Source organism: Oncorhynchus tshawytscha, linkage group LG10 (genome assembly GCF_018296145.1).
Source record: "Oncorhynchus tshawytscha isolate Ot180627B linkage group LG10, Otsh_v2.0, whole genome shotgun sequence".
NCBI lineage: Eukaryota > Metazoa > Chordata > Actinopteri > Salmoniformes > Salmonidae > Oncorhynchus > Oncorhynchus tshawytscha.
Window position 1 is genome coordinate 22,688,036 of NC_056438.1, and position 20,531 is coordinate 22,708,566.

Genomic DNA, 20,531 nt, shown 5'->3' on the forward strand with positions numbered 1-20,531 from the left:
TAATGGTTCTATAATTTAGCTTAGACGCACATTAGTCCATGGACAGGGGATCAATTTAACAGATAGGCCACTTAATTACACACGGCGGGATCAATGACACGGAAGAGTGATGTACATTTAAAGCTACAGAGCAGCAGCTCATGTGTCTCCCATCAACAGCTTTAAGAGTGACGCCGTTCAGTAATGACTAGGTGAAAGCTGTATGTAACACAGGCCGATTTGATGCAGCATTTGAAAGTTATCAAGAGGACATACTGTATGTATTTGGCAGCATACAGGACCATTGTACAACATTGAACACAGTGTTCCTACTGTCATACATGATTATATAGAGTCACTCAGAGGCCATATCGAGTCGGCCATAATGTCTAATGTGATATTCTGGTACGCATCCAAAATTGCTTGGATTCTGTAAGTGCACAGGATAACGGATGGACTTTTTTGTTGTTGTATATAGCTTCTCCTAATGGATCCATTCTCAATGACAGACGTTTTATCCAAAGACTGTTTCGATGGGTGGAATACTGTCTTTCATCTAGTCGCACCAGTATGACTCTCCGGAGTGTCACTAGGGAAGTTGTGTCACATCGATGATACACACCATTTAGTACATGTTTGAACAGCGTGCAAAGAAGGCGATGCAATCGCAGGAAATACAGGCATATGATTTACAACGAGGCTGATTTTAAAGTAGGGAAATGACGATTTTAGTACCAAGCTCAATCAATTAGCATGACACAGTGGAAATTGAGAGAGGTCATGCCTGATTTGTTTACATTTTTTTAAATTATTGGCATTAGTTATCCCAGAATTAACGGAAGCAAGAGTAACAAAGAACAAGGCACAACCACTTTACAAATCAAATATCTTTTAGATCCTGTATAACAAAATGTTGTGCACCTGCACGCTGTCCTAATATGGACACTTACTCTGATTAATGTACATACTTCTCTTAAATTAAAATGTTTTCTCCTCACTTCTCTTGAAACAATATAGCACTTCAAACGGCACTGTGCCTATAATGCATTTACACCAACGCGGATGTGTTTAATTGACTCATTAGGTAAAGTTTATATAACTTGCATGATAATCTTCTTCTGTATTCCTTTGCACACTAAGTAGGACTATCAGGAAACAATATGCTGTACAAGCTCAAGGACAGTCAATGAGCACTAACAACTGGTGGAATCTGTTACTCCACATCAGTTTATTTTAGTAACCAAGTGATATTGTGCTTTGTTATTTGAAAGTAGTCATCATTCTCAGTACTGACCTTAACCATGACACTTATGAATGCGCATGGGACCATGAGCAGGACAAAGTTCTCGGTGAACCACGCAAACCAAATGGCACCATTCTGAACTCCAACGGCCCGCTGAACCTCCTTGAGCCTGAGCTCCTTCTCCAGGACGAGGCCCTTGATGGTCATGCAGACGGTGTACATGAAGGCCAGCACCAGGTACATGGGAAGCATGGTTCCGATACTCGCGAGGAAGCTGGTGGGTGCAAAGGGAAGGCAAGGGAGGCAATCACAGAGGTCACGAAACAGCTAAGCCGCTGATATCGACAAGCCCAGGTTTCGATAAGGGAAGGCAATGCAGCAAGATGCGAGTTAATGCATTATTTATTGATCATCTGTTGTATAAATCCCACTCCTTATGTAAAGACAGAGCTCTCGCAACCAGGTTTTCAGAGATGGGCTGAATGAGGCATGTTGAACAAGTAACAAAAACAAAATCAATCTCGTCTTCAAATCAATGTGTATCTTGAGTTCAGAATCAGCACTTAGTTTAATGGACTAATATAGTCTTTCGCACGTTGTTTTAATCTTGTCGTACTATCATAGCTAAGCATAATAATGTACTGAACAGGGAGCCTTGGCAACCATTGTTCTATTGTTAAAATGGCCTATAGTCATTTTGAGAAATTCAACACAGTTTAGGATAACACTTTGTCTGAACACCTCATTTTTCATCCAGTGAACGGACCCTTGCCCCTTAGAAGACAGAGAGAGAAAATAAGTTCTGTTGATGCAGTAAATGTCATCGTCCCAACGGATAATCCATTAAGATAGACACACTCTGGGAGTTTTTAATCAAGGGTCCAATACGTTTATAGATTCAGCTCTATTATAAGGGGATTTTACATTGCACTAGCCTTCATAAACCTTGTGCATCAGCTTTATCTAACCATCTAGAACCACCAGCCATACTCAGCATGATGGATCATTTGATGATGTTACAATAGAATCAGACAGTATTAAAGCATGTTGGTGGTATTTATTGGGATGACTCATGTACTGGAGGCATCTCTGCAGGATAGCCACTAGCTGGCACAGCCACAAGGTCTCAAAATCTGATTTTAAACCTAACCCTTACCTTAACCCTAACCTTAACCACACTCCTAAGCCTAACCTTAAATGACCAAAAAGCTAATTTCTTGTTTTCATTGGATTGTTACGATATATAGCCAATTTTGACTTTGCATCTGGCCCATCTAGTTGAAATCGCTCAGCTCTGCCCCCAGGATAAGATTCATCCCAATAAACTTCAAACACGTTTCATAGTGCCATGTCAATATATTGTACGGCCCCAATATAATAAAGTGCTGCCATTGCTCTATTAGACAGTGAAGAAGATATATCAAATGGATTGAGCCTTTGACAAAGTAAAGATTTCACATATCAATTGTGCTTACCGACCATAAATACAAGCCAACGAAGCACCAGTTTATCACGGTGCGGCAAGCAGGATAAAGGAACTCTATATACCGTAATAGGTAGAACGGTGTCCTACTTTCAAACTAATAAACATTAAGATTTAATAAAAGTACATTCCCAGTGCATTTACACTGGGCTAATTTCTCGGCTAACTTTTGGGTGAGTGATTTGTTACGGGACTTCTGAGACTCGGCCAATTGAAAATGGGCCGGCACAAAAGCCTACTTCCCTTAATTGGTCATTCGCCCCTGACAATGAGGACCATTTTCACGAGGAAAGCAGGAGCAGACAGGTTTTTCCCCCTCTTTCCAGCACCTAAAGATTTTCTCCAAACCTAGCTGAGTTAGTAGAGGCATATGTGAGCATAGAAACATGGGTAGTGGCTACCCAGAGATGTTAAAAACACTATAAAAGTTTATATGATTATCACGGGCCAATGTATCATATTAATTGCAAATTACTGCGTGATCCGCTAGGATTGTCCATTTATAAGAGAAGTGCCTTTTATAAATGCCTCACCTGCCCCCTTCACTACCATATGCCAGAATGCAAGCACTACAAAATAGACTTTTCTAACCATTTGTGGAGAGAACTTGGAGTTTTGCCTAGCTTTGAAATACATCAACCAAACGCTGTCTCTCAGTAGTACCAATTAGGGAGTCAGAGGGGAATAACGGTGTACCTTGTCCTCTACTTCGCAATGTAGAGACAGCCCTTGTGACAGAGAAAATTCAGTAATGCGAGTGCTTGAATGGGAGCGACCTGGCTTCGAGGTCACTTCCTGTTCTCTCGTGGGATGTATCACTTTCACAGGAAGCAGTGTAAGCCACAAGAAGGGTTCAAGTTAACACCACCAAGTTTCTAGGAGCAACTGAAACAGAATCGGAGTGTCAAAAAAGTTGAACTTGGAATGTGTGTGTGTGGAATTCAAATAACATGTCTAATGTCAACTCAGGTCTGCTTAAGAGCTTAAAGTAAAGAAATGAAGGGAAAAAAAGAAAACAGTGGTTGTGTTTTCAATCTATTTTTGACTTTAATCACATCTTTTCTTAGCATGGCAACTCTCTAAACCCTATTGGGAGGCATTTCAATACTAGATTACATAAAATTATCTTATGATAGCCACTTTAATATAATAATGTCAGATTTTGTTTCCTAATGGAGGACAGAAATGTTGAATTATTATGGAAAAATATTTCATACACAAATGTTCTTTCTTAAAAACGACCCCTCTGTGTGTAATCTTTTTGAATGAGGTTATGTTGTACAAGACATCTTTTAAGTGAGTTAAATCTGAAGAAGCCCTGTCTTCATGACTTTTGTAATCTGATCCCTGATTAGACCACTTTGCGTCTTAGTTTTGTTTATTTTTGTTTAATTTGATTCTGTTATTTATTTACGTTTTATTAGATCATGTCATTTTCTGCAGGTAAAATGTGCCTATTTGAATTTTTCTTTTTTTACAAACAAACAAGATCGTGCCTCAGCTAACAGTTGCATCAGATTGAATAGTAATCCCATTATTACAGAGTCCTTATTATATTGTAATATCTCTTTAAAAAGGGGCAATCTGGGATTCAAACATTGACCTACCAAATTCCAGATTGCCCCTTTAATGGTTGCCAACCTGCGACCGTTAACTCCTTGTCACCATAGAGTAGATCAGTCATGCACACCACGTTTGACACTGACAACCTTGCCACCAGATGCTCCTGAATAATACATTGCTGATCGATTTGAGGATGCTTAAATAATATAAGTCCTCTACCGGGTGCATGTTACAGGGCCCGAGTTACATCGCCGCCGTGACTTACATTTAGGAGAGTTGGGAGACTCGGGGTTCTTAGTAGATCAAGTGATATGGGCAGAGAAAAGTGTAATTATGTTAAATATGTTCTTGCCACTGAAGGGGGGGGGGGGTCATCCAAGGGTTAGTTGGTTGGTATGTTTCAGAGATAATTTTAGCTGCCGCTACAAATATTTATGTTTGCAGACGTGGTGATTCTCAAAAGTATCTACTGTTTGAAAGTCAATTTGGTGTCTTTACTGTTGTGCAAAAAGGCACAAAGGGACTGTAATCGTTGATGTATTTGTCTCTCGTATTTGCTGATAACACATCCTTTTTCACATTTGCAAAGTAATACCGCTGGATAATGGAGTCACAATACTCATATGCCTATGCCGTAAACAATTTCAAAATGTCCCGTGCAATATCCAAGTTCTATGTACATGTTATTGTCATTAAGTTCTGATACAATATCAAGATGGCATTGTTAAACGACTATTGATATGGAACAGCATTGAGTTACAAAAAATGGATTCTCTGATTCGAGCGCAGCAGAGACTCATTTGCCGTGTCTTATCTCGCCTGAACTCTTATCCTCGGCCTTCATCGCACGGTCAGTGTGGGAATGTGACAAATACAAGGATCGGCTCTTTCGTTGAAGAACCAACAGATCTGCAGCAGTTGACTTTGTACTGTAAATAGGTACTGGAGTGGGAGAGAAATACACTGAGGAAGGAGAGAGGGTAAACCTGCTGGAAACACAGTGGTATCTCTATGGGTCTTTGTTTCATGAGAGCCACTGGGTCAATACTGTAGGTCAACCCCTGTCTAATAATATATTAGAGGTGCAATGGAGGAAAAGAAAACCCACTGGGGAAAAAAATAGTTGAATCAACACCGTTTCAGCATAATTCGTCAATGTGCAGCTCTGTGACGTGGAATCTAAATGTATTTAGACATTGGATTTGCAAAAATTCATTAACGTAAACGGTTGTTTTGGAGGGTGAAACTTTAACCACAGGATTATTTCATCATGTTGGTTGTGCTTTTAGTGTAGTGATACCTATCTCACGTTTTTGAGTGGTTAAATAATCTGATCTCATTGATCAACGTGTCAATCAACTATCACTCAATTGTCCACGTTGAAAGGAGGTGTCCATGTGTGTCCAATCGGAATGTACTCTTCTGATTAAGAGTATCCCCGAGAAAGAGCTGCAATGATTGAAATGCATAGCTCAATGTTGCAAGGAATGTGCAAGGCTCACCCTCTATAATATGGAAAATGGAACAAAGCATGATAAATCAAATCAATATTGCAAGAACTGTTCATAAAATCACCTTTGGGATGCTATCTGCATCTAAAATATGCAGGTAAAGTGAAAGTGTGTTATTATCAACTCAAACAAGGGCATTACATGGACTAAAGCTTGAATAAAGCACTCTACATTACTGTGTCAAGTGTATGTAATTTAGGACCTTAATCCATAAATTTGATTTGCTTCGCACAGTTAAAGTGCACATCCTTTCAATTGATAATAAGTTGTGTAAAAGTACTGAGAATTCTCTGGTTTTGAAATTGCATTTTAAAGTCAGATTAGGCATTTTGGTCTTTTCTAAACTGAAAAATGGCTCCAGCCAGTTAAAAAACAGGAACATCTGAATGCACAATGCTCTTCCTCCCACTTTTGGCTGTAGCGGCAGTGACACATTTTGAGATCACAATAATCACCTCAAAAGGTCTTTTCTCTCACGCTTCACTGCATCTTCCTTTTCTCTGCAGTCCCACTCTCAATTATTTATGAACTAAATAACGGTTTTCAAGTGTTAATAATTTAGGGGAAACCCCCAAATGTCTAGGCAGGGGAAAGAGTAAATGGCAGAGGGACCAAGGGTTTTGTGGTGCTTTATAGCCCCCATTCATCTTCAATGGTTATTATTCCTTTGTTTCACAGAGAGGGAACCCAGGCAGGAGGGCAGCATTAGGAAATAAGCACTTTGATTGTCTCATTTGAGCTCGTTTGCAACATTCGCTGGCAAATAATGACCATCCATAAAATGGATGGTTTCCATTGTGCCATGAGAGAGGGTGAGGGGACCATTCTTAAAAATGCAGGCCAACAGCAAACCACAATGGATATGCAAGATGATCTTTCACCCGCTCACCAACAGGTCATCACGGGATAAAGCCAACTGAGTTTATTGTCGTGTGTCACCATAGTGTCTATGTGACCAACTGGGATTTGAACCCAGGTCTTTGCTATGAGATTGTGTTAGCCCTCTGAGCTAAAAACAAACAAACAAGGCATTAGATCTTCAGGTCTGGGTCAAGATTACTCCTCACACAAGTGTGGCTCACCAAACCATCTCTGTGATATATGCGTTTGTTGAAACGAGCTAATACTCAGAAACCGTAAAAGTGGACCGCAATCAGTTTGATATTCAGCAAGTAACGACGGTCATAAAGGCACCACAGGTAACAACGCTGTTACGCCTTCTTTTTTTTAACCTTCATTTACAAGTATTCAGATAGATTCGATTTTTTGCAAATAGCTAATCATGTTTCTATGTCGGTTGTGTAATAAATACCTTGGTCATTGTATAAACCTAGTAGACCCTGTATCCAATCAAGGTCCTTTTTGAGATTCAACAGAACGTTATGTGGTTTGTGCGACCAACCAAGCTGATTATCCGGCTAAAGAGAGACGTTTTTTCATGGAGAATCAATTGCTAGTCCAGATGTTGATGACAAATCAATAAAGACATTACTGACTCTGCCAATGTGCTCTCTGTCTAACTCGCACTGATGTTGTCTTTAACCATATGTTTCCAAGGCAACCATACGGAGTAACTTACCATCATTAAAAATAACACATTTCTAACCAGACCTGGGTTCAAATAGTATTTGGCATGAACATTTTGAGCTTGATTGGGCCGACCTGGAGTGCCAGATGGGTGGGATTCATACTTTGGACTATTCCAGGGGTTACATTGAATCAGGCAAGCTTGATAAAGCACAGATAAAGTATTAGAAATATATGTGCTCTAATCAATACCACCAGCAACACTAGGCCTACTGCATCTAAAAACATACATCGGTTCAACATTAATTCTCTTTAGTTCTAAGGACACCACGTGGACAGAGTTTGCACTTACGCGACTATTATATTGGTTCCATTGCTCCAAGCACACACAATCAATTGCAGCGGAAGTATCTGACAGAAAGCAAATACCATTTGAACCCAGGTCTGATCTACAATCGTAACATCCTCGTAACATGACTCTAGTCTCCACTCCCTCTAGCCCTGGTCATACTACTGTATCATAAGAAGGGTATATTCCTATGACGGTTGTTAGGCTATATGCTCTGGTGCTGTAAACAACTTGTTAATTAAATCATTGGTGATTTCTAATACAGGAAATATCTGTGTCCTGAAACATTGCGTCTGCTTTGCACCCTAGTCACTATTTAGTGCACTATAGGGAATAGGGTATCACTTGGGACTGAATGTCCGAAAACATTAGGAACTCCTTCCATGACATAGACTGACCAGGTGAAAGCTATGATCCCTTATTGATGTCAATTGTTAAATCCTCTTCAATCAGTGTAGATGAAGAAGGATTTTTAAGCCTTGAGACAATTGAGGCATGGATTGTGTATGTGTGTGATTCAGTGGGTGAATGGGCAAAACAAAAGATTGAAGTGCCTTTGACCGTATGGTAGTAGGTGCCAGGAGCACCGGTTTGTGTCAAGAACTGCAACGCTGCTGGGTTTTTCTCGTTCAACAGTTTCCTGTGTGTGTCAAGAATGGTCCAACATCCAAAGGACATCCAGCAAACTTGACACAACTGTGGGAAGCATTGGAGTGAACATGGGCCAGCATCCCTGTGGAACGCTTAAGACACCTTGTAGAGTCCAAGACCCGACGAACTGTGGCTGTTCTGAAGGCAAAAGGGCGGGGTGCAACTCAACATTAAGAAGGTGTTCTTAATGTTTTGTACACTCAGTGTACTTTGTTGTACAAGTGGACTTAGATCTCCTTTGCAATTATCTGTCCCCGGATGATGTCGTTGAGATACATGATCAATCCATTTAGATGGGAGTAATTTCCTCTAAGGAAACCGTAGCTGCCTAAGACTGAGCGCTGTAGTGCATTCTCTGTCTCGAAATACAGACACTGTATGTATTGTGACATAAAACAGTAACACTAATGAATGCCTGATTTACACAGAATAGAATGGTCCCTATCAGTCTCTATATCATGGACTGTCAGTGGCTTCATAAGGGAATTGGGTACTTTCTCCAGGAGGAAAAATGACATTGAATGAAAGGGAGGGACTATAAGAATTGAGCCTGAATAATTAAAAGCATTCAGGGCCCTGTTTCCCGATAGCGATGGAACTTAAGCTTACGAGTGTTTTAACCATACATCTTTCCTCAATTGACTGAACAAGAAAAGTATGTCAATAACATTGACATTTATACCGTAGGTACACTACCGTTCAAAAGTTTGGGGTCACTTAGAAATGTCCTTGTTCTTGAAAGAAAAGCAATTATTTTGTCCATTAAAATAACAACAATTTGATCAGAAATACAGTGTAGACATTGTTAATGTTGTAAATGACCATTGTAGCTGGGAATGGCTGATTTTTAAAATGGAATATCTACGTAGGCGCACAGAGGCCCATTATCAGCAACTATCACCCCCTGAGTTCCAATGGCATGTTGTGTTAGCTAACCCAAGTTTATCATTTTAAAAGGCTAATTGATCATTAGAAAACCCTTTTGTAATTATGTTAACACAGCTGAAAACTGTTGTTCTGATTAAAGAAGCAATAAAACTGGCTTTCTTTAGACTAGTTGAGTATTTGGAGCATCAGGACGGCAGGGTAGCCTAGTGGTTAGGGCGTTGGACTAGTAACCGGAAGGTTGCAAGTTCAAACCCTCGAGCTGACAAGGTACAAATCTGTCGTTCTGCCCCTGAACAGGCAGTTAACCCCACTGTTTCTAGGCCGTCATTGAAAATAAGAATTTGTTCTTAACTGACTTGCCTGGTTAAAGGTAAAATAAATAAATCAGCATTTGTGGGTTCGATTACTGGCTCAAAATGGCCAGAAAAAAATACCTTTCTTTTGAAACTCGTCAGTCTATTCTAGTTCTGAAGAATGCGAGAAATTGCCAAGAAATTGAAGTTCTCGTACAACGCTGTGAACTACTCCATTCACAGTACAGGGCAAACTGGCTCTAACCAGAATAGAAAGATGAGTGGGTGTCCCTGGTGCACAACTGAGCAAGAGGACAAGAACATTAGTGTGTCTAGTTTGAGAAACAGACACCTCACAAGTCCTCAACTGGCAGCTTCATTAAATAGTACCCACAAAAGAACACAGACTCTGGACAGAGGAACTCTACGTAGAAGGCCAGCATCCCGGTGTCGCCTCTTCACTGTTGACGTTGAGACTGGTGTTTTGCGGGTACTATTTAATGAAGCTGCCAGTTGAGGACTTGTGAAGCGTCTAATTCGACACAATTACAGAACCTGTTCTACGAGTGGTCTGATGCAATCGTTAAATAACAAACCTTTTCAACTGCAACTTTAGTAACAATGGTTTTGGGAAACAGCTCTTCGATTCAATGATGCTCTTATGAAGAGTCTAACGAGGAACTTAGCCTTAAGATGCTTTTGGGAAAACTGGCTCGGGTATATAATGTTCAAGACCTGGGTAGCCTGTGGTTTGAGTAAATCAATAGCTCAGACATCTTCTTCTCTGTCTTGTTGTCTCTCCGTCTTGCCACGAGTTTGTTTTTCCTCAGCTTAGCCAAAATTCATAATTGAAAACTCCTGATGGACCTCAAACGCTCATGTTAGAATTGCAATACTAACAATTCTCTCCTCTATGTTTTCCTAAGTTGTGGCTGTACCAGACAGCAGTAGCCAACAACGAAAGACAAAAGAAGAGATACTCTGTAGCTTCGGGGAGAAAAAAAACATTTCCACAGTGACATTTGTGAGGGCTTAGTAACTACCATTACTCAAGCCTGTGATGGCGGTGAGTGGCAAGTCCCAGAGTGAGTAGATTTTTATTGTGTTAATGCCTTCTTCCCTCTCTAATCATGGGCAGACAGATAAAAGCTTTTGCACTCACACGTCGTCCACGTAGCAGGGATACGGCATTTGCTGGGCAAACACGCCGAGCGGCTGTGATTTGTTCGTGTGCACCCGTATAATGCCGTGGTCCATCATGTCCTGCAGATAGGCGAAGCCTCCCCATATATAGCGCAGGTTGTTGAAGGAGTCACGGGCCCCGGGAGACCATCCCCTTTACATTGAAAGGACACACATCACATGACTGTCAGTGTTTAAGAGACAGCCGCGGCTGAAAACATCATGGATGAAACCGCTATATGTTACACCAAAATATCTACATTTTTTGTAATGACATTTGTCCCATGAGTGACATGGAATCATCAATTTATTGGCACCGAATGCTTACTATTAATCATCTGAGATATAGCAGAGAAATATGCAAGAAAATCTCTATTTGCTTTAGATACTTCAATTGTCTGGCAAAAAAAAGAAGAAAAAAAGGCTATTCATGAAGTGTCTCAGTGGGAGTGCTGATCTAGGACATTTTTCACCTTTTAGGTCATCTTGAATAACATTACATGGACGGGGAGACCTGATCCTGGATCAGCACTCCTCTGAGACACTATGAATACGGGCCCTGTCGCCCAAAGTTCTCTCTTTGGCACTAAAACAGAACAGGCTGACAGCGGAGTGTCTGTGCACTGTGCCTACCTTTCTTTAATCTTATTGGTACTCTCCCCCTCATCGATGTCCAAGCGGATCTTGTACTTGACGTAAGGAGGGGGGTGGCTGGCGGCAGGGTCGAGGTCTTCGAAAACTATACCAGCCCAGTACGTATCGTTTTCTAGAAGCTCCAAGGCTCTAGCCACGAGATGTCCCTCACTGTCAACAGCCTCAAACTTATCCAGGTCCAGGCACTGTAACATGGAAAGACAAGTTTACTCTAAGAAAGAGAGAAAATAAGTTTACTTAATTCTTTACAAACTGCTAGGGGTCTTAAACAAGATCATTACTTTAATATGGGATGAGAAAAGAGAGCGCTGGAGAGTGCTTTAGGTATGCATTCATCTCAGGATACAGATCTTACTGAAAATGTCACTTTGGGAACCCCATTCCTTTAAAAGTTCCCACCCGTTACCAACCAATTCCAGCCCTGGGTGTGTCATAGATATTACACAGAAAGAACATGTCCAAAACCATTACACCCACTCGCCGCATCTCCCATCTTTCCAACAACTCTGAAAGATGGACACTTCAAGGCCAACTGTACCGCCCATGAAAGACACAATTAAAGTTGTTTGCATGGTTGAAAGAGTAGAATCATATACTTTTAGTAATATGTAGTTGCACTACTGAACTCAATAGAGTCCCATTACCTACAGAAACTAATCTTAAAAAGGAAAACTCCACTCATGTCAGCAGTTAAGTTTCCAAGATATTGGGCTTTGAAGAAGCAAAGTGTCACCGGCCACATTTGACCTGCACTGTTGGAGCTAGAAGCATAAATACTTCACCGTGCCCTGCGATTACATCTGCGACCCTGTGCCTGTGACTAATAAACAAATCTTATCTATCTAATCTAAAATGTCCTTCAATCAACACTCAACTCATTTCAACTCCCCATTATGTATCATAGCGACAATAGTAAACATCAGAGTACCTTAGGTACATTGTTGTGCACAATGTTTGAAATGACATGATTTGTAACTCGATTTAAACCTGAGTTGAGCATGCAAATCAAGTTTGTGCCTCAGTGCATAGGGCATACAAACTCATGTTAGGTCTTCCGCAATATCATACACAACCTTTTTTCTCCTGTACCGACAATAAGAGTTTAGACATGTACACATGATTAGAAACTGGATGGTCGAGCACTGAATGCTTATTGGCTGACAGCAGTGGTATATCAGACCGTATGCTACGAGTATGACAAAACATGTATTTTTACTGCTCTACGTTGGTAACCAGTTTATAATAGCAATAAGGCACCTCTGGGGTTTGTGGTAGAATACATGGCCAATATACCATGACAAAGAGCTCTATCCAGGCACTCAGCGTTGAGTCATGCTTATGAACAGCCCTTAGCTGTGGTATATTGGCCATATACCACACCTCCTTGGGCCTTATTGCTTAAGCGTACCATATTTGCATTAATACTCCTCACTAAAAGACAATAATAAAATAAAAAATGAAAATAGCCTTTCTGCAATACCACGATCCAAAAAGAAGTGATGAACAGAAACCACAACATAAGACATGCCTGAGGAATGGTGCAGTAGAACCAATATGTTTTGGTACTGACACTGAAAACAATAGACTGGACAACAGCGGAGTCACAAATGATGCAGAGCTGCCAAGGGATCTGTTATGGAGTATAGCTGAGGCATACAGAGATATAGATTTGGTAGCTGGCTGGCACTCGCTTTATATCCTTGTTTCCAATGGACTGTAATGAGCTAGCCATCTGGGGAGTGAGTCTGGCTTGACAGCTGTCCACACATACCTCTACCACACGGGTTTGTTATGGTACTTTCTCTCAGTAAAGAAGGTCCTTTGCTATTTTCACAGACAGCATATCATTGCATATGTTGTTATTGAGTGTCCAAATTCAGCATGTCACATTTTTGACTGTACGTTATGCAGTACATGACATTATATGATTATTGGGCAGTTTGTGCCTGCCCTGTATGTAGGGAAATGTCAGGTTTGTTTCGACTTTTACTGCAGTGGGCTAAATCAGGGTTACACAGAGAGTTTCTTGGAAGTCTTTAAACAAATCTACTTTGAAGCAAAAGTATACATCTCACACACATGGTTATGGGCTTTACAAAGAAGAAGACAGCCGTACCATGTCAGATAGAGAGTTGAAATGTATTCCATTTTGAGTTTGCATCCCAATATTACACTTTTTATACATCACAGAAGACTGAAATATAACAAAACTATTTTACATAGAAACACCCGGATTTCCAGCATTTAAAAAATATAAATGTTTATTCCACCCATGAGGCCACTAGGTCATTTGACTGCAGGAAAGGGTTTTTAATGTATTGGTTTTACTCGCAATGCATTAGATAGAATTATATATTGTGTCATCTTACCTACAATGTATTAACTATGAGACTGTTTACATTCTGTACGACCAACCATGTGGCAGCATCTCTTTAACAAATACAGATGTTTCATTGTCATATACACGGAGTTCACAAAACATTAGGAACACCTGCTCTTCCCATGACACAGACTGACCAGCTGAAAGCTGTGATCCCTTATTGATGTCACTTGTTAAATCCACTTCAAATCAGTGCAGATGAAGGGGAGGAGGCAGGTTAAAGAAAGACTTCTAAGCTTAGAGACAATTGTGACATGGATTGTGTATGTGTGCTTATCAAGCTGATGTTTCAATTGAGACCTGACAGACTCTTCCATGTCCCACTTAGTTTATAATCTCCATGACGACTTATGACAAGAACACTGCAGAGTCAAACGTCAACTGCATTAAAAAGTTTGTCCTCTTGAAGAGTTTGGATCTCTACACTTGTAATCTGTAGTGATCCATTGAGGAAGCAGGCTAAGCAGCCACTCAGCACAAGCCCACTGCTGTAAGTCAACCCATCAAAATCCTATTACATTTAAGTAATTTGGCAGACACGCTTATTCAAAGCAACTTACAGCTATGGCATTTATCTTAAGATTGCTCGGTTAGACAACCACATACTCTATCACAGTCACAGTAAGTACATTTTGTCCTCAATAAACCCTAACCCAACTAGCTCCGGGGTGAAGTTGACGCTAGGTCTAGATCTAGGATCAGCATCTTCCTCCCACAATCCTAACTTGAACCATTAGTTGGGAAAATGTGAATCTGATCCAAAATCAGCATCTAGAGCAAATTCACCCTATGTCAAACATGTCATGCTTTTCCCCAACCACTGGATATGGTGGTGCTAAGTCTATGCAGTTGGATAGCAACGATTGGACTTCGATCACGGTTGAGGAACTAACCTACTGACAACGTGACAGGCTGCCACCTCCAATCTCTCGCTGCCCTTTATTAGACTCACAAATGGCACCCTATTCCCTAAATAGTGCACTACTTTGGATAAGAGCCCTATGGGCCCTGGTCAAAAGAACTGCACCGTAAATGTATCAGGTTGCTATTCGGGCACGAGGCAACACTGTAGTAGCAGACACAGTGATGTCATGGTTGTAGAGGGTACGCTGATAGATGATAGCTGCGGGAGGACATTAGCATGGACTGACTGTGCAAAACATTAAGGACACCTTCCTAATATTGAGTTGCATGCCCCCCTCCCCCCTTTTGCCCTCAGAACAGCCTCAATTCACCGGGACAGGGACTCTACAAGGTGTTAAAAGCGTTCCACAGGGATGCTGGCCCATGTTGACTCCAATGTTTCCCACAGTTGTGTTAAGTTGTCTGGATGTCCTTTGGGTGGTGGAACAGTCTTGATACACACGGGAAACTGTTAAGCATTGCAGTTCTTGACACAAACCGGTGCTCCTGGCACACACTGCCATACCCGGTTCAAAGGCACTTAAATATGTTGTCTTGTCCAGTCACCCTCTGAATGGCACACATACACAATCCATGTCTCAAGGCTTAAAAACAATGTATTTAACCTGTCTCCTCTAATTCATCTACACTGATTTGAAGTGGATTTAACAAGTGACATCAATAAGAAATCATAACTTTCACCTGGATTCACCTGGTCAATTCTACAGTGCTATCAGAAACTATTCACACCCCTTTGCTTTCTCAGCCTGAATCTAAAATTGATTACATTTAGATTTTGTGTCACTGATCTAAACACAATACCCTATAATGTCAAAGTGGAATTTATTTTGTCAATTAAAAAAAATATATGTAAATATGTAAAAAAGTATGTAAAGCCGAGCTGTCTTTTATCAATAACTATTTAATAATTATAACTAATCAATAACTATTCAACCCCTTTTATAAGGCAAGCCTATAGAAGTTCATGAGTAAAAATGTGCTTAACAAATCGCATAATAGGTTTCACTAACTCATTCCGTGTTCAATAATAGTGGTTAACATGATTTTTGAATGACTACCCCAAATCTGTACCCCACACATACAATTATCTGTAGGGGCCCTCAGTCGAGCTGAGATTTTTCAAAAAGAGATCCAACCTCAAAGGCCAGGGAGGTTTTCCAATGCCTCGCAAAGAACGGCACCTATTGGTATATGGGTAATTTAAGAAAATTACATCTCTTTGAGCATGGTGAAGTTATTCATTATACTTTGGATGGTGTATCAATACACCCAATCACTAAAGATACAGGTGTCCTTCCTAACTGAGTTACCGGAGAGGAAGGAAACTGCTCAGGGATTTCACCATGAGGCCAATGGTGACTAAAACAGTTACAGAGTCAATGGTGACTAAAACAGTTTAATTCAGAGTTTAATGGCTGTGATAGGAGAAAAATGAGGATGGATCAATTACATTGTAATTACTCCACAATACTAACCTAAATGACAGAGTGAAAAGAAGGACGCCTGTACAGAATAAAAATATTCCAAAACATGCATTCTGTTTGCAACAATGCTCTTAAGTAATACTCAAAAAAATGTGTCAAAGAAATGTACTTTTTGTCCTGAATACAAAGCGTTATGTTTGGGACAAATTAAACATCACTGAGTACCATGCTTCATATTTTCAAGCATGGTGGTGGCTGTATCATGTTATGGGTATCCTTGTCATTGTCAAGGACTAGGGAGCTTTTTAGGGAAAACATTTACGGAATACAGCTATAAGCACAGGCAAAATCCTAGAGGAAAACTGGTTCAGTCTGCTTTCCAACAAACACTGGGAGAGTAGCTTACCTGTCATGCCCTGGCCTTAGTTATCTTTGTTTTCTTTATTATTTTGGTTAGGTCAGGGTGTGACATGGGGGATTTGTGTGTTTTGTCTGGTCTAGGTATGTTTGTATGTTTGTGGGGCTGTGTCCGTTCTAGGTAGTTTGTAGGTCTATGGTTGCCTAGATTGGTTCTCAATTAGAGGCAGCTGTCTATCGTTGTCTCTGATTGGGAACCATATTTAGGCAGCCATATTCTGTGGGTATTTTGTGGGTGATTGTCTTCTGTCTTTGTGTCATTGCACCAGATAGGAATGTTTCGGTTTTCACTTTTGTTGTTTTGTGTTTTGTAGTGTTCTCATGTATGGTCTTGATTAAATATGTTGAACTCTAACCACGCTGCATTTTGGTCCTCCTCTTTCAGCAGAAGAAAACTGTTACAATTACCAAGATGACATTGAATGTTCCTGAATGGCCTAGTTAGAATTTTAACTTAAATCGTCTTGAAAATCTATGGCAATTTATGTCTGTCTAGCAATGATCAACAATCAACTTGACAGAGCTTGAAGAATTTAAAAAATAATAATGTGCAAATATTGTACAATCCAGGTGTGTAATGTTCTTAGAGACCTACCCAGAAAGACTCACAGCTGTAATCACTGCCAAAGGTGATTGGAACACATATTGACTCAGGGGTGTGAATTAGATATCTCTGTATTTCATTTTCAATAAACTTGCAACATTTTCTAAAAACATGTTTTTTTTTCATTTTGTCATTATGGATTGTCTTCCCATTGTAAATGGGTGATAAAACAATTGATTCAATACATTTTGAATTCATACTGTAACACAACCAAATGTGGACTAGGTTAAGGGGTATGAATACTTTCAGAAGGCATGGTATTTCATGGAAAGAGCAGGTGTTCACAATGTTTTGTACACTCAGTGTACATTTATATATTGTATATGATAATATGTTTTTAGCCATGTGCCAGCATATTTGCTGGGGAGGACTAGCCATCTGCATTATAGATGATAACAGAATACAAATCAAGTGTATCTACTCACTTAAGTTAATCTATCTATGGACCACTTCAGGAAGTAGCTTATGTAGGCACCCAGTCAACATCTTTCACAACCAAACGTATCCTCTGGTCAATGATTAGCAATTTGTGTATTCATAAAATTCATATTGGATTAGTAAATTCTGTGGATGTAATGAGTCCAACCAATTTGACATTTCATTTTCAAAAAGTTTAAAGAATCAATGTTGTATTACTAGTCATATGTCTTCTTGAATTTGAAGGACCTGAAAGACCAGAAATGTTGATTTATAGTTACATTTGGCCATGTTTCCTCAACTTGACATGTATTGACTACATGAGCCTTTGATTAATATACTGATTACATTTTTTATACCTTGAGAGAAATTCAAATGGAAGAGAGAGCAAAAATAAAAGAGGAGAGAGAGAGAAAGAGAAAGAGAGAGAAAGAGAGAGAAAGAAAGAGAAAGAAAGAGAGAGAGAGAAAGAGAGAGAGAGAGAGAGAGAGAGAGAGAGAGAGAGAGAGAGAGAGAAAGAGAGAGAGAGAGAGAGAGAAGAGAGAGAGAGAGAGAAAGAGAGAAAGAGAGAAAGAGAGAGAGAGAAAGAGAGAGAGAGAAAGAGAGAGAGAGAGCACATTTCACATTTTCTCCCCCCTGTCCACACTCAGCATGCGTTGAGCCTATGCGACAAGGAAAAGGTAAATGATTGACGAGTAAACATCATCCCGGCGTCCATTTTGAGATATGGAATTACATCAGGAACGAAAATGGATTGCATTACTTTTGGATGTTTTTTTGCCCCATGTGGTTAAACCCCAGGAGGCTTAGATGTCATCTCCCAGGTATTAGCAATGAGGGGGATGATGAAATGTCTGTAGTCTACACATGTGGCTACATAGCGCAAGGGAAAGTAGTGTACCGCTGCAAACCACCAAACGGATCAATACGTCAATGTTCACCCAACTGTCTGCATGTCACAACAGTATGTGTAAAGATAGCGCTGTGTCTTGTGTTATGTTAGCTGAAATGTGTGTCCATGGATGCTTATAACAATCCTTTTTATTACCACAGCAGTACAGTTAGGCATTTTTCGGAATGTTGTCAAGGTTGTCAATTGATATGGACCTTTGTATTCACCGTAACAATTGGCATTCTAGCTTTGTATTCACCCAATCAAATGACAGCTTGTGCTGTTGGGGGTGAAGAATGTAACTATTATAGTTGTGAACGCACACACGGTGTTGAACGTTTTTCCTCATATATTAGAGCTAGACAATTGGGCACACAATTGTAGAATCAACGTTGTTTTCACCTCATTTCAATGAAATTACATTGACCCAATGTGGAATAAATGCTGAATTGACTGTCTGTGCCCAGTGGGAGGATACATACCGTGTACATAAACACACTCCAAAATGTCAGTGTATTTTGTAAAGGGGGACAAATTTGATCAAATAACATTTGACAATGTGAAGAGAGAGAATGAACAAACCCCAATGAACTTCTTCAGGAGGTCCAGGATTTGTCTGGTGGCGTTGAACATGTCGCGCCAGTCATTCGGCGGCATGCCCGCGGGGCGGTCCTCAGGGGGCCCGTTGTACAGGAAGTTGGCGAGCAGCTCTTCCGTCCATCTTGTGCCTTCGAGCCCGTGGTTGAGTGCGGCTGCAAATACCGGGTTATCCAGAAAGGCCTGATTTGAAAACCAAGAGAAAATTGGTTGTGAGGGTAATTTACACTCATCAGATTATAAAACAATCAATGCACTGAGAAATGAATGCAGTGGAAGCTAATTGGAGACCTGCAGCACTGCAGATCCTTAGGACCTAGTTTTCCCCCTGTGAGAGAATTAATTAGAAACATTAAGCTAGATGGCACTGTTGTACTGCAGGCTTGGGAATTTACACCCACCTTTTTCATGACCATGCACATTCACACATGTAGAGTCGCAGGCACATACGCAGACACACTCAGGCATGTGCACAAACAAGTGTACATTCCCACACACACATGGTGTGCTTCCGATGACTGTCTCCTTCCTCCTTCCCCCAGCCCTCACCCCAGTGTGATAAGCACCAGGTGTCTTAACTGTCAGCTCGGCTTAAGCCTCATTCCATGATTTCACTCGGCACTCAAAGAGTTAAGGAAGAGATATGCTAATCTAAATGCAAATGGTGTTGCTGTTACAGCCTCCCTACAGTATGTGTGCAGTTTCAAAAATGAATGGCCACCCATCCCTGTAGTGTAGAACAATGGGAGCCTTACATAATAGCTTCCTACTCAGGTTCTGTACGTTCCCTGGTACAGGTTTGGTGAAAATACATTACTTGCATCCCAAATGGCACCCTATTCCTTATATAGTGCACTACTTTTGACCTGATCCCTATGGACCCAGATCAAAAGTAGTGCACTATAAAGGGTGCCATTTGGGATGCAGTCTTTCCATCTGTCTGGGACTGCTCCCCTCAGTGTGATCTGTAGGGTGCATACAGTATGCTCGCAACCATGAAATTGCAACCGTGTAATAACACGATAATAGTGGTGTTGTATTGCATAACTGAACATGGTCTGCTGATAATGTAGTGTGTGGCAAAACAGGCTGAAATTCTCTCTGCCTCGCTCTCTCTGCCTCGCTCTCTCTGCCTCGCTCTCTCTGCCTCAAACATATTCTGACCAATGTGTTCAGTGGCGTTTGTAAGTAAACACTTTGGAATGTTTAACATGAGGTCAAAGTGTCAGATGTCTATGCTGCTCCTGACCATTAAGAAACATCAGGTTTAACCATACATCTGTGATAGTAAGAGTGGAATAATTCATTTAGTTTCAAGATGTACATACAGAAATATATTGTAAACAATATGCTGTTTTTACTTTAGAGTTAAGAATATTTGTAAAGGGTCACTGAAATTCAATTGATTATACAGAATGCCAATGTGTCTGTGGCTAAACATGGTATATATGTTGTACTACTCCTAATGTTCAGTGGCATTTGGGACGGATTGTTGCAGATATGCCGTTTAACCCCGGCGTCCAAGTGTCAAATGACATTATCCGACATGAGGT

General features: G+C 40.5%; 1 protein-coding gene across 3 annotated transcripts in view; it reads right to left on the reverse strand.

The window, feature by feature from the left end:
• The window catches only part of LOC112259966 (phospholipid-transporting ATPase ABCA1), a 247,860-nt gene that overhangs the window by 174,294 nt on the left and 53,035 nt on the right, over positions 1-20,531 (reverse strand). For 2 of the 3 annotated variants that reach the window (XM_024434680.2, XM_024434681.2), the window contains exons 12-15: positions 18,964-19,161; positions 11,303-11,508; positions 10,650-10,823; positions 1,274-1,496 (exon numbers count right to left, since the gene is read on the reverse strand). In XM_024434680.2, the coding sequence (XP_024290448.2) occupies positions 1,274-1,496; positions 10,650-10,823; positions 11,303-11,508; positions 18,964-19,161 (801 nt within the window). The remainder of the gene's footprint in view (positions 1-1,273; positions 1,497-10,649; positions 10,824-11,302; positions 11,509-18,963; positions 19,162-20,531) is intronic. The other variant, XM_042328357.1, reaches the window with a different exon arrangement.